At 38.7% G+C, this 13,820-nt stretch overlaps 2 protein-coding genes across 2 annotated transcripts; both read left to right on the forward strand.

The window, feature by feature from the left end:
* Positions 1-1,285: 1,285 nt before the first annotated feature.
* On the forward strand, positions 1,286-2,892 carry LOC113329634 (peroxidase 72-like). Its single transcript, XM_026576491.1, has 4 exons — positions 1,286-1,591; positions 1,721-1,912; positions 2,008-2,173; positions 2,276-2,892. The coding sequence occupies exons 1-4, from the start codon at positions 1,358-1,360 to the stop codon at positions 2,689-2,691; spliced, it is 1,008 nt and encodes a 335-aa protein (XP_026432276.1). The 5' UTR covers positions 1,286-1,357; the 3' UTR covers positions 2,692-2,892.
* Positions 2,893-11,427: 8,535 nt separating this feature from the next.
* Positions 11,428-12,195, forward strand: LOC113329643. Its single transcript, XM_026576497.1, has 2 exons — positions 11,428-11,613; positions 11,708-12,195. The coding sequence occupies exons 1-2, from the start codon at positions 11,519-11,521 to the stop codon at positions 11,913-11,915; spliced, it is 303 nt and encodes a 100-aa protein (XP_026432282.1). The 5' UTR covers positions 11,428-11,518; the 3' UTR covers positions 11,916-12,195.
* Positions 12,196-13,820: the final 1,625 nt, after the last annotated feature.

Raw genomic sequence — 13,820 nt, forward strand, 5'->3', positions numbered from 1 at the left:
ATGTAAAACTATTTGTAGACATCAACCTAAGACTGACCCCACAACAATGTACTCTTCTTACAATTGAGGTAACCCCTGAGGAGATCAGACAAGCGTTTTTTCCATTGGCTCAGAGCGTGCACCATGACTTGATGGATACACCAGCAAGTTCTTCAAAATTTTGTGGGAAACAACCCGACCGCAACTCATGGTGTGCATTCTTTTCAAATTACTTAACACTCATGAACCACACTAACTTCACCCTGATCCAAAAAATAACACATCCTTCTAAACCATCGCAATATATACCGATAGGACTATGCAATGTCACATATAGAATCATCTCAAAATTCTTGGTCAATCGCATATGACTTCTCTTCCCCTTCCTAATATGCCCATATCAAAATGCATTTGTACCCCAAAGATCTATTCATGACAACATAACAATCACCGACGAGCTTTTCCATTACATTAAATCCTCAAACCGAATCCAGGATCCAAAAGTGGCACTCACGTTAGACAGACAAAAAACTTATGATTCTTTGGACTGGGGTCAGGGTCTCATCAAGCGAGCTTTTACAAAACTCGGCTTCCCCGTAATCTTTGTAGAGTAAAAAGCTACATTGTTGTTAGGCATTGTTTCTCCACTATCATTTTGAGTATAAAGCTAGGCGCCATATATTTAGTCATTTAGGTACAAGAGGATTTTGCAAATGTTTCAAATACAAATCAAGGAAAATTTGACGTCACCAAACAATTAATCGAGGTTGGTATCCCAAACCCAAGTGTCACATGCCTACATATCAAATCCGAAAACAGTCGAAAATTTTCATGGAGTCAAAAAGACAGGATTAACTAATATATTCTCTCATTATCAGTTTATGGTATTCTAAGAAAATAGGTTGAAATGTTTGTCGAACAAATTAGCTAGTAGAGGAGCAGTTCTCCAACTCTTACCTATTCTGACATTCTTTAACTTAATAGACATAGTTGTTGTTTATGGATCAAAAGATTTTTCTTCGAAAACAAACAAGATAAGACAACATAAATAGTAAAAATTACATAGTAGGAATGAATTAAGATTATCAAAAACCAACATTCTGATAATTAAGATTAGATATCTTAGAGAAGTTGGTTGCATAATTTATAAGCAATTGACTTATAAGGGAATTTAAACTAATTTTTCTCTAACTAAAAGTTGAAAAATTACCTACTCTACGATCCCCCTTACTCTTCATCTGCTTCTGTTTTTTCTTTTTCTATAAATACTCGAACCCGTCTCTTATCATTCATCACAAACAAATACCTTAACTTCCTCTCTACATCTATCTGTCTATAATCCTTCATATAAACTTTGATTATCACTTAGTTTCGAAAAATGGGTATCTCATCAATGTGGTGTGTCACGGTTCTTTCACTCATTGCTTTCGCTCCAATTTGTTTATCTCACAAGATAGACGACAATGAAGGTAACTTGTACCCGCAATTTTATGACCATTCGTGTCCAAGAGCTCAAGAAATCGTTAAGTCTGTTGTTGAACGAGCTGTTGCAAAAGAAGCTCGAATGGCTGCTTCGCTGTTGAGGCTCCATTTCCATGATTGTTTCGTTAAGGTTTGTCATTTTGTCAATAAGCATGCATGTAAATTAGAAGTTGGTTTTACTTACATAGTTACATATCATATTTTCTTATGCGTATATGCATGTATACTAATGAAGCTCTCATTTATCACATTATTGCAGGGTTGTGATGCATCACTGTTGCTGGATAGCAGTGGTTCTATAACCAGTGAGAAGCGGTCAAACCCTAACAGGAAATCTGCACGAGGATTTGAAGTCATCGACGATATAAAAAAGGCTTTAGAGCATGAGTGCCCAAAAACTGTCTCTTGCGCTGATATCTTAGCTCTTGCTGCTAGAGATTCTACTGTCTTGGTACATATATAAATCCTAGCCGAACTCTGCTCAAAATGAAACCCTTTACTAGTTAATCAATATGTTTAAACGATTTTTATTGCGTAAATCAACAGGCTGGTGGTCCAAACTGGGAAGTTCCATTGGGAAGAAGAGATTCAAGGGATGCAAGTTTAAGTGGTTCTAACAACAACATTCCTGCACCAAACAACACATTCCAAACCATCTTGACTAAGTTCAAAGTTGTTGGACTCGACCTTGTTGACATGGTTGCACTCTCTGGTAAAAATAAAAACAAACTGATCAATTTTACCTTTTACTTTACAAGAAAATACATGTCTTTCTTTACCTGTCCTAATCAAGCAGAGTATATTAATCTTACAGGAAGTCACACAATTGGGGATGCTAGATGCACCAGTTTCAGACAAAGACTATATGGTCAAAATGGTAACGGCCGAATTGATACGACACTCGATCAATCTTATGCTGCTGAACTGAGAACTCGATGCCCAAGATCCGGTGGTGATCAAAACTTATTCATCATGGATATCATAACTCCAAGAAAATTCGATAACAATTACTACAAGAACATTGTAGCTTCAAAGGGGTTATTGAATTCTGACCAAGTTATGTGGACAAAGAATGAAGCTTCAAAGAAACTAGTGGAGCAATACGCTGAAGATATGGGACTCTTCTTCGATCATTTTGCTAAATCCATGGTTAAGATGGGAAATATTTCTCCATTGACAGGTTCGAGAGGAGAAATTAGAAGGGTTTGCAGGAGGGTTAATCACTTTTAAGTGATGATTACTAGTATGAGAGGTTTCTAGTATGCTACTGTTGGCTGTGCCCCCTGTTTCGATACATATAGTACGATATAAGTGTGATTTGCATTTTCCTTTCTTGTTGGCATTACAGTTCTTTAGTATTTGGGTTATGCTTGTAAGCAATAATTCTCTTCTATAAAATTTGAAATTTGTGTGTTGCATACATTTCTAAAATGATTGTCTCTCTTTCTGTTTTACAAGTTTAAACTGGTTACGACCGATCAAAAAAAAAAAGTTTAAACTGGTTACTGTCAGTATCAATTTCCTAGGGACGCAGGAAATACATAATCGTGTCATTAGATAAATATTTTTTTGAAGTTAAGCAACTGGTTACAAGTTTAAGCAACTTTGAGTTGCTATTCCATCCAGGGACACTATGCTAATATGTTGAGAAAGAGTTTGAGAGAAAGACCAAGCAAGTATTCATGTAACTTATATCCCTTTAGCATATGCCCATTGGATAAGTTCCAATGGAATCTGCCGTCTGCATGTGAGACGCGTAAACGACGACGTGTTTTTCTATTCATCAATAAACAATGCAATACAAGAATATTCTACATTTTCAATGGAAACACATAATGTCATCATATGGCGAAGAAAAGAGCTCTAAAAAAACAAAGATAAAATGGAACTTGGAAGGAAATTTTAAAAAAAAGGTGGCAAGGTTTTTTTAGGTAGAACGAACAAAGTGCATGGAAATGTTCCTATCCATCCAATCCACCAAAACCGAGTTATTTCTGTTACTACCATTTTTCTGGTAGCAACAACCAAACGAACAAGATCATTGGATCTTGTTTTAAACCATAAAACAGCAAGTAGAAGATGAATTTAAACAAATAAATAACAATAGTTTCACACAACAATAATTTACGTGGTTCGACATCGGAGTGTCTACATCCACGGGAGGGTAAAAGAGTTTTATTATGATTTTTATCTGTTATAAGGGTGATGAACCCCATTAATGATGATGAAGTTCAGTGAAAGTTTCAATAACGAAGGTATAACGAAGATGTAACGAAGGTATAACGAAGGTTCCAAAGGTAAAACGAAGGTTCCGAAGGTAAAACGAAGGTTCCGAAGGTAAAGCGAAGGTAAAACGAAGGTATAACGAGGGTTCCGAAGGTAAAGCGAAGGTTCCGAAGGTAAAACGAAGATAGGAGATAGAACGAAGGTAGTAATACTACCCAGCTATTATTCCTCTCTTCAGAGGTATTGGGTTTCTTACTCCTCCCTCTTTCTTCCACCCTCCAAAAATCCTTTCCCTCTCTTCCTTATCTTCCCCTATTTATAAGGAAAAGGGATGTTAGTTATTTACAAAAATGACATCCGCTTAGATTCTAAGCTAACTTAGAACTGATTCGGTGTGCGCCGTTGTATGCTTATATCCAGCTGCGACTTCTAATCACCGTCCACGTGTACGATGCATGATTTGGTATCTACAATTTGCCCCTTTTCTTGAGGGTCGATGATAAGCGATCCTTAAGAAAAATTCCTCTCACCATAATCGTTCATGCTTCGGTTGTTGTTTCCTTCGGCCACTCCTTGTCGAAAGGTTCTGCATTCTTATCGTACTGGTACAAGCACTCTTCGTGGCTTGTTCTTTGTTGGTATTTGGAATTGACATTTTCAATACCCGGCTTGGTGCTTGTCCGTTGCATGATTCAAGTTGAAAATTCTTTGTAAGGCCGGTTGAGCAGCAACAACCTATACATCGTAGCGTCGACAACTTTTACTTCACAACACCGTATTATTTAGGATTACTCAAATTTATCTGGCCCAAAAATGTAAGTGGACGACATTTCGTATCAGTTTTTTGTATTATAATAAATAAGATAAATTCATCTTATGAGCAGTAACAAATTTATTAAGTATTTGTATGGTTTGATCTTGCCCCTGCATTGTGGGGAATCGTAAATCCATTGTCGCTGAGGTAAGATGAGTGTTTGAACCTGTCACCCCGTTGGCCAATCTCGGGCCAGGAGATTACCGAACGGTGGGGGTTGAAAATCTCCCGGAGACGTGGTGTAAAACTGAATGTTTTGCAAACACCCGTTCCGCTGAGCTGCCAAAGGCATGTCATGTTGGGCATCTCTTTCTTATGGAAGCCTTCCCCCTGGTCGTACACTCATAGACGATTATGGGGGAGTCCGGAGAGATTGCGTGTGAACGCTTTACCCAGTATGAAGATATGAGACCGGTGGTGCTTGCCCCGGTTCTCCATTATATGCATTAGTATCCAAAAACGTATCCAATTTATGGGAATGTATGCATTATTCAGAATTGAAATGTATCAAATGCATATAACAATGTATGCTAATATAAACAAGATGCAAGGAGTCTGAATATTTGCAAACTCTTTTGTTGGGTGTGATGTATGCCCCGTTTTGGTTTTGGAAGCTGGTTGCCGAAGCTTGTGAAAGCAAAAGTAATCGCCCCGCTGTTGTCAATGGTTGCAAGGCTTATGCTATATGTGTACCCCTTGTGATTGGGACAATAGTTGTCTCCGCGCCGCTGGGGTGTGTGGATATGTATTTCTATATACAAATTTGGCATTGTTGGGATTGAATTGCATCCTTTAATTATTCCGGAATTGAGCCTTGTAATGGTCAGTGGTGGTGCGCCTTCAGCTGCGTCCCCTAGTTGAGCAGATGCTAGCTACTTTGCTAACTGCTGCAAATTGAACAAACTCACACACTGTTGATGGCGTTGATGAACTTTTCTCGTCCTTGTTGTGCCTTTTCATCCTTGCTTCGGCTTGGGTGTGATGAGTCTACATCTTATAAATCAAGTACCTACACAGATAAAAACCGAAAAGAACTTGGGAGTTTACACTGCATCCGTGGTTACTTCATCTTCTCATACATATGAGCTTTGGGCATGTGAGGTCTCCCGGGGTTGATCACACATTTTTCTGAAGAGCAGGTGCAGTCCTTTTTGAACTGTAGAGCTTAGGCGTTTGCATAAGCTCTTCAGTCGAGCTAGGGAACTTTCAAAAGTCACCGACTTTCAGAAGTCATCGTCTTCTGAGCCATCGTCTTGGTACGTTGGACCATGGTCGTTGTTACTTTCGTCATCATCTTCGGATCGAAAGTACTTTGTACGTTGGGTAGCTGCGGGTTCACAGGTGTACTCGCCACCCGCGTTACTAAAGATGATTTGTGTAACTCTTTGGATGAAGTTAGCATTAGCTTGTATATCGTGGCAGCATGTTCTTCTCAGCTTGTTCAGGGTGGCAACGTCTTGGCAAGCTGAGCAAAGTATCAAAGGATACTTGGAGTCTGTGTAGCATCGTTCCTTGACCTTTAGTCTGAACTATGGTCCGAGCAAGTCCATCTGTATAAGAGGTAACTGGAAGTAGGGGGGACACTTTCCCGTAAGAATAAATAAGGGATATCGGTCCTTGGAGAAGTACTTTTTAGTACTTCTTAGGTCCTTGGTACGCCTTCATGAAGAGTTGTTCTGATGGATTGAGTTGCTACCACAAACTAAGCTTTGGCGTTTCGTCAAAATCTGTGCTACGAGCTGAAGGCTGGAGCTTTATCTTGCTAAGGTTCTCCCACAAAATTCTCAAATCATGTAAACTACGACAGTCTGAGGAAGTATATTTGCGTATGAATGGAAGTATAAGAATCATTCTTATAAAGAATGAAGCATCAGCTCTCATATCATACTAAGCATTGATGCTTAATGTAAGGCAAGTCCATCGTACTGATACAAAGCTTTCGTCATTAGCTTCGTAATTTTGAAGGTTTTGTCATCAGCTTCGTATTTTGAAGCTTCGTCCTTAGCTTCGTGTTTTGAAGCTTCGTTAATTATGATGACGCGTTTTGAAGCTTCGTGTTTTGAAGCTTCGTCCTTAGCTTCGTGTTTTGAAGCTTCGTCCTTAGCTTCGTCCTTAGCTTCGTATTTTGAAGCTTCGTGTTTTGAAGCTTCGTTAATTATGATGACGCATTTTGAAGCTTCATGTTCCTTAGCTTCGTGTTTTGAAGCTTCGTCCTTTAGGGTGCTGTTGGTGTTGCTTTACACGCAGACAGATGCTCCCTTCGTCTAGGTGAGTATCTATGGCCGCCGGAAGAGATGTGTCTGGTTATTCAGAACTTTTTGTAATCTGCACGTCCTTCTGAACTTTGTGAAGATTGTGTCATTATTGAGCAGCTGGCTCTACAACAACCTTGCATTATCGGAATGGAGGATTGGAGCCATTGGATTTGAGCCATCATCGTCATTATCGGATTCGAACTACACGAGGCGGACTGTGCTTCGGGTTGTTTTTGTGGGCGTGGTTCTTTCCTGGTCATCAGTTCATCTTCATGAACTGACTTCCTCCGTAGCTTTACTGTATATACACAACATTGCTTCTTTTCATCCTTTGTGAAGACTGTGTCCGCATTTGATTATTCTTACATCTCAGCAATAACACTAGGCAGCGGCTTCAGGTCGTTTTTATCTTGAATTGCAACATTTAGCTTGGTGTCTTGTTGCTCTGGAAGGTACTAAATCCAGCCGTATCATCTACTTGCCTAAGAATGGAGAAAAAATAAGTTGATTTTGAGTTGGAATTGTGACTTCTCTTGAGTGGTTCTTCACTATCATAGCTTGGTGATCTTCAGCTTTGCGTCGATGAACTTTGGATATTATAACAAGACTCTAGCTCTTCGTTTCCACAGATCATTGTCGTCGGACCATGGATCTTCGTTTGGTGTTGCACCGGTTTTGATCGTTAGTAACAAAATTTCACACCACCATCATTGGATTTCTTCTTCGGATTTTGTATCATCGTTCCCAGAATTTGCATAGCGGCTGTACTGCAACATTGGGTCGGACAGAAGCTAGCTGGGAAATCGGAGCTGAGCTAAGCTGCATGCGCTTTGTAATCGCCATATGAAGACTTCGAATGACTCCACAAACTGAACTTTAGATTCTAGGATATCTTGTGCATTCCAATATAGGGTTTGAACAGCATGGCATGACAGTAACTTTCGAAGATTACTTGAACTGCAACTTCTTTTAGTCGTACTCCACCGTTCTTTTAGCTTGGCGATCTATCTTGCTTGGAAGCTACATCATCGGATTAGGGGATCGTAGCTATTGTCCGAGTAAGGGACCGAAGCTGCGTCATCGGGGTTATCAACGTCATCATATTTGTTCTATAGATACTTCTGTCTTTGAACTTGCTTGCACCATCGGGTGGCCTTTGGTTGGAAACTAATCCTCTTTGTGTCAGGACCCTGCACTTGGATCGCCAGCGGGATGTTGGTTGATGTGAGCAGCTTGTATGTCAGGTGACTTGTACGTCTTCATTGTACTACCTTTTGGATGTAATGATACTCCTCCTCAGAGATTATGTACCTACATAAAATCAGAATTGAAACAAAGGGTCTTTTTGCTTGGCTTGATCGTCCCATGACTTTGCTTCATCGGAACCAGCCCTTGCCTCTTTGTCTTCGGTATTTGCATCATCGTCATCAGCATCGTCGGTTTGCTCACACCTTTGTCAGTAGTGACGTCATCCAGCTTTGGTCCATCATCTTCATATTTTGGCTCTTCATTTTCGGCCTTGGATCATCGTGGCGAGGCTTTGTCTCTTCGTCATTGGAATTGAGACATCACTGCAAGACTCACATCTTCGGCATAGATCAGTCTTTGTTTCATCATTATAGTTTGCGCCAACATCGTCGTCGGACTTTAGCTGTGCTAGGCTTGGGTTACGTAGAGGGACTTATATGTGCACGGACCAAGCTTTGAATGTCTTCGTCATCCACAACCGACTTTGGACCATCGCTGCAAGACCTTGTACCACCTTCGTCGTTTGACTTTGTATCAAGTGGATGATCGGGATTGCATATTCAGACCAAGCCTGCGTTGTCAGACTAGGACTACATCTTCGGACCAAAACTGGGCTTCGTTTTCGCAAGACTCTGCACCATCGTCATCGTTGGCCTCCAACTTTGGTTCATCTGCGCATAACCTTGTCTCATCGACTGACTTTGATTTGTCTGCATGAGGATTTATATCATCGGTCTTCTTGCATTTTTTGTCATCCTGGTTGGCCTTGGCTTCTTCATCTAGCTTTGCAGTCTCGTCTTATTTGTAGAAGCATCATCGGCGGTTAGCATGTACGAAGCATCTATATCATCGGCACCGCAGGCTTCGGATAATTGCAAGTTGCTCGTACGTCGAGTCATACTTGGTTCATATTACAACATTTCTGCACGTCGGCTTTTACAGCTCCAAATTTGCAGCAGCAGTGACGATGTCTTGGCTTCATGGTGGCTTAGCTATATCTTTCCACAATGACGGGTATCTGTTGTGAGTCACAAACCTGCATAGAGAATGAACACGGAAACTTGGACTGACTGAATCCATTAAAGTAAATGTATCACGATATCAGCTTGTATACTTCGTTTTATTTGCATGTCAACTGCATATTTTGGTGACTTTGTATTTCAGGTAGCCTGTGTATTCAACTTATACAAGTTATTGGACTTCGGGTTCACTTGGATCATCGGCATCACTTCGTTCGTCGGAAAGGAGCTTTTATCGGCTTCCTAAGCATTTGTTGATCGTCCTACTTGAGCATCATATTTCGGATCGAAGCTTTATCACCGGATTTTGGATTATAGCTCTATCTTCATAGATCCTTCATTGTGATGTTGGTCCTGCTAATTTAAATTTAAGTGCTGCACTGCAGTGGAGGGATTATCTTACGTTTTTTTTTTTTTTCTCATCGTCGGATTAAGCTTCGTCGCACTTTGCACCACCATCGTCATCTCCCTTTGCACCCCCATTGTCCTTGAGCCAAGGTATGCTGCCGTTATATAGCAGTTGCATTACGACTTTGGATTGGTCCGAAGCTATCTTCGGAATTAAGCTTTGAGTATTTCGTGTCAGCCGGCTCATTAGCACCAGATCTTTATCATAGTTTGGCTTTATGCCCTTAACATCCGACCTTGAATCCAAACTTAATTTTCTTAACTTTCCTCCTGTGATGCTGGTCCTTTTGAAAAAGGACAGGACAAAGACATAAAGTAGAGCAGGTAAAGACATAAAAAAGATAAAGTCATAAAGTAGATAAGATAAGGTAGTTTGACCAATAATCTGACATCTCCTGACAAGTTTTGAAAAAGGAAATAATAAAGAGTTTTTAACCAAACTTTCTAGTAATCTGTGATTTGAAAATCACTTTTTCTTTTTGAAAATTATTTGAATTTAAACACTACTAAGTTGAAATGAATTTTTTTTTTTTAAAAAAAAAAAATCGATATTTACCCTTTAATTTTTAGATCTAAACGAAGGATAACCAGAAGGAATAAAAAAGAATGATTTATGGAAACATTTTTATAAACATGTCACAAATATTTTCATTATTCAAAAGGACACAGACGTAAAAAATCAATTCCCAAATAATGATTCCTTGAATCATTATCACAAATAGTTGACAATCACAGATCATGGCTCAAACGGCGAAAACAAAGCTTTTAGGTAGCTAGAATGTTGTGTTACTAAAAGTTAAATCAAAAGAAGAGATGGTACGACAATACCACTTTATAGTAGCAAAATTTAATAACTAGAAATCTTAAGAGTAAAAGCAAAGAGAGATCAGATAGTGGAAAAGCTTAGAAGTTGACACATGGGTGTTGTCAGGTGGTATTTTTTAGTTGAATGATACTCAACTAAACTTTCTATGTGGAACACCAAATCAGAACAAATCTCCATTGAAGGAAACAAGAAAGTGAAAAACTAATTCCAGAGAATAAAAATCTAATAGATATGGAATAGGTAGAATAAATTCTTTACCCATTCCCTGTTTCTAGCGCCAAATTGTTACTACCATTTTTCTAGTAGCAACAACCAAACGAACAAGATCATTGGATCTTGTTTTAAACCATAAAACAGCAAGTAGAAGATGAATTTAAACAAATAAATAACAATAGTTTCACACAACAATAATTTACGTGGTTCGACATCGGAGTGTCTACATCCACGGGAGGGTAAAAGAGTTTTATTATGATTTTTATCTGTTACAAGGGTGATGAACCCCATTAATGATGATGAAGTTCAGTGAAAGTTTCAATAACGAAGGTATAACGAAGGTTCCAAAGGTAAAACGAAGGTTCCGAAGGTAAAGCGAAGGTAAAACGAAGGTATAACGAAGGTTCTGAAGGTAAAGCGAAGGTATAACGAGGGTTCCGAAGGTAAAGCGAAGGTAAAACGAAGGTTCCGAAGGTAAAACGAAGATAGAAGATAGAACGAAGGTAGTATTACTACCCAGCTATTATTCCTCTCTTCAGAGGTATTGGGTTTCTTACTCCTCCCTCTTTCTTCCACCCTCCAAAAATCCTCTCCCTCTCTTCCTTATCTTCCCCTGTTTATAAGGAAAAGGGATGTTAGTTATTTACAAAAATGACATTCGCTTAGATTCTAAGCTAACTTAGAACTGATTCGGTGTGCGCCGTCGTATGCTTATATCCAGCTGCGACTTCTAATCACCGTCCACGTGTACGATGCATGATTTGGTATCTACAATTTCTGACCAAAAATTCTAACCCATCACATGCTCTCCTTTGTTTCTTCTTCATTGCTATCTTATAAAAACTCTAATTTAATCTTCTTCTTATGACGTGTGAGAAACTCTCTAGCTATATGTTCTTATCCTCTCAATATTATCCGTCTTTAAATTCGACCGTTATATTCTCAACTGTTTCTTATTTATACTCATTCTTTATCCACTTTCATTTTCTCAACCAGCTCTAACCAATTCCAATTCCTATCAATATTCTTTAATATCCATTAATCCATCATGGCTGCTGTTGTAATGAAAAGTCCAACCAAAGGATTTGATGAGATGATGACTTCATTCAACATGAATGAATTAAGAACCAATCTCCCTCAAAAGTAAGTTCTGTTTTTATTAAATGACATTGTTTGGAATTGTTCATTGTTGTTTGAACAATTGATTTATATTTGTGTTTTGATTATTATTTTTCAGCAGAAGAGGATTATCAAGGTATTATTCGGGGAAATCTCAAGCATTTACATGTTTATCAGACGTGCAAAGTATTGAAGATTTGAAGAAACAACAAGCACCTGATCAGGCAAAGAAAAGGAAGAAATACCCAGGGGGAGCTTCAGCAGCATCAATGGTTCCTCGATTTCCTTGTCGAAGAGTTCTAACCATTGTGCTCAGCTTGTTATAGGTGTTTGATTAGCTATACAAACCCACGCAGCATCAATGGTTCCATCCCTCGAATTTCCTTGTCGTCGAGTTTCATGCTTTAACCATTGTGCTGAACTTGCTATTGGTGTTTGATTAGCTAAACAAACCCAGGCAGATCGAAAAGATGTTAAGAAGAGAAATGTCCTGAACGAAGATCTTTAAAATTTTGTACAAATTAAAATTAATTTTGGGATTTTGTTGAATTTTTTTGTATATTAAAATAAATATTTTGTTTTGTTGGATTTCTTAATTATGTTCAATTTTGTCCAGACAGCTATTTTCAGAATGTTACAATGTAATGGAATAATGAACAGCTGAATTTCCTTACCCCATTATAAAGTTCAATGGATGTTGCAGTATGAATCACATTTTTCATATCGATTTTTTAGTAGTTGGATCAATGTTTACAATTGTTGGAAATTTGGGTACCAGAGGAGGAAAGCAAAGAACATAAAAGAATGTTGTTATTAATGACTTCAAGGCCTTGCGATTCTTTTCAGCAATTGTTTTGACCTTTCCCAAAACAAATTGGCGGGTACAATTGATCAATGAAATATTCTTTTCAGGATACAATGAAGCCCTAACAACTTGATGGATTCAAGAATTGTACTCCTTTGACCCAACCAAGAACACACAGTTTATGGATTCTGATGATGCTTAGAGAGAAAAAAAATCAGAGAATTTTGATGTGTTGAAATGGAAGAAAGCCTTCGCTATTTAAAGAGGATTTCATGTATATTGGAGATGTCTATTCATCTCCAACAGACGCTTTCAAACGATATCAACGCGTCTGTAGAAATTTCTGGAAATCATTTGAGAAAATAGCCAACAATAATTTGATCATTAAAAGAAAAAGCACAAGACACCAGAAGTTTTGTTAACAACGAAACCGCAATTGCAGAAAAATCCCGGAACTTCGTCTAGATTGAACCACACTGTATTAAGCTACTATAGACACTAGCCTACTATCAGACTTCAGACTGGAATGTAGTTGAGACTGAATCCAACCCCCAGGCGATTCAGTCATAGTCGCGCTACGTACGTCTCTTGAACCTCGCAAGGCTATACGCAATTGAATCCCTTAGCTGACGTCCTTTACAACCTAAGAGTTGCTTCAACCTAAGTAAAGACTTTTGATACCATTCTGCCTCTAACAGATAAGCCTATTTGATTTCAGTTTAGATCAAAGATCAAGGTGAGGAAACCTGTTTGCAATAGACAAAGCTAGCGAACCTCACAATTCCGGAATTTACGACTCCTAAAGAGCAACCTAGATTCTTAACCATCTCTCAAAAACAATCTTCAAAAGATCAACTAAGATCAGTTTTTCAGATACCTATCTTGAGGAATCTTAAAGTCTGAGACGAAGAGAACTTTACAATTACTATATATCTTTCCTGAAAGGGATTACGGAAACCCCGATAACAGAAAAGCTAGATTAGGATTCACGAACTATCAGGCTTCCCGAATCCCCGAAGCGAAGTCTTTTAGTCGTAGACCTAATTATTTTTCTCACAGGAAATCTAGGTCTATAGAGGACGACTCTAGAATCAACTAGGACACAAAGTGTCAGGAATTGATTTTCCCAGTTGAAAGAGCATCTTTGTTAGAGCATTGCTCGGTCGAACTCGCAAGCGTTGTTATCTCAAGCTTGTTTGTCAAGTTTAGTTGCCAGAACTATAAGTCTTGATTTCTAGTCTACTTATAGCTAAGTCTCGGATTAGGATAGTAAGTGTAGTTGAGCTTTAGACTCCACGACGTTCATCGAAATAAGATGAAGAACTACTCAAGGGAACTTGTGGAACTTCATCAACAAAAAGGTATGTGAAAACTTGAACTTATCTATCACTCAAAAATCTATCTACTCTATCTCCTATTTGAGACA

Source organism: Papaver somniferum, chromosome 1 (genome assembly GCF_003573695.1).
Source record: "Papaver somniferum cultivar HN1 chromosome 1, ASM357369v1, whole genome shotgun sequence".
Lineage (NCBI taxonomy): Eukaryota > Viridiplantae > Streptophyta > Magnoliopsida > Ranunculales > Papaveraceae > Papaver > Papaver somniferum.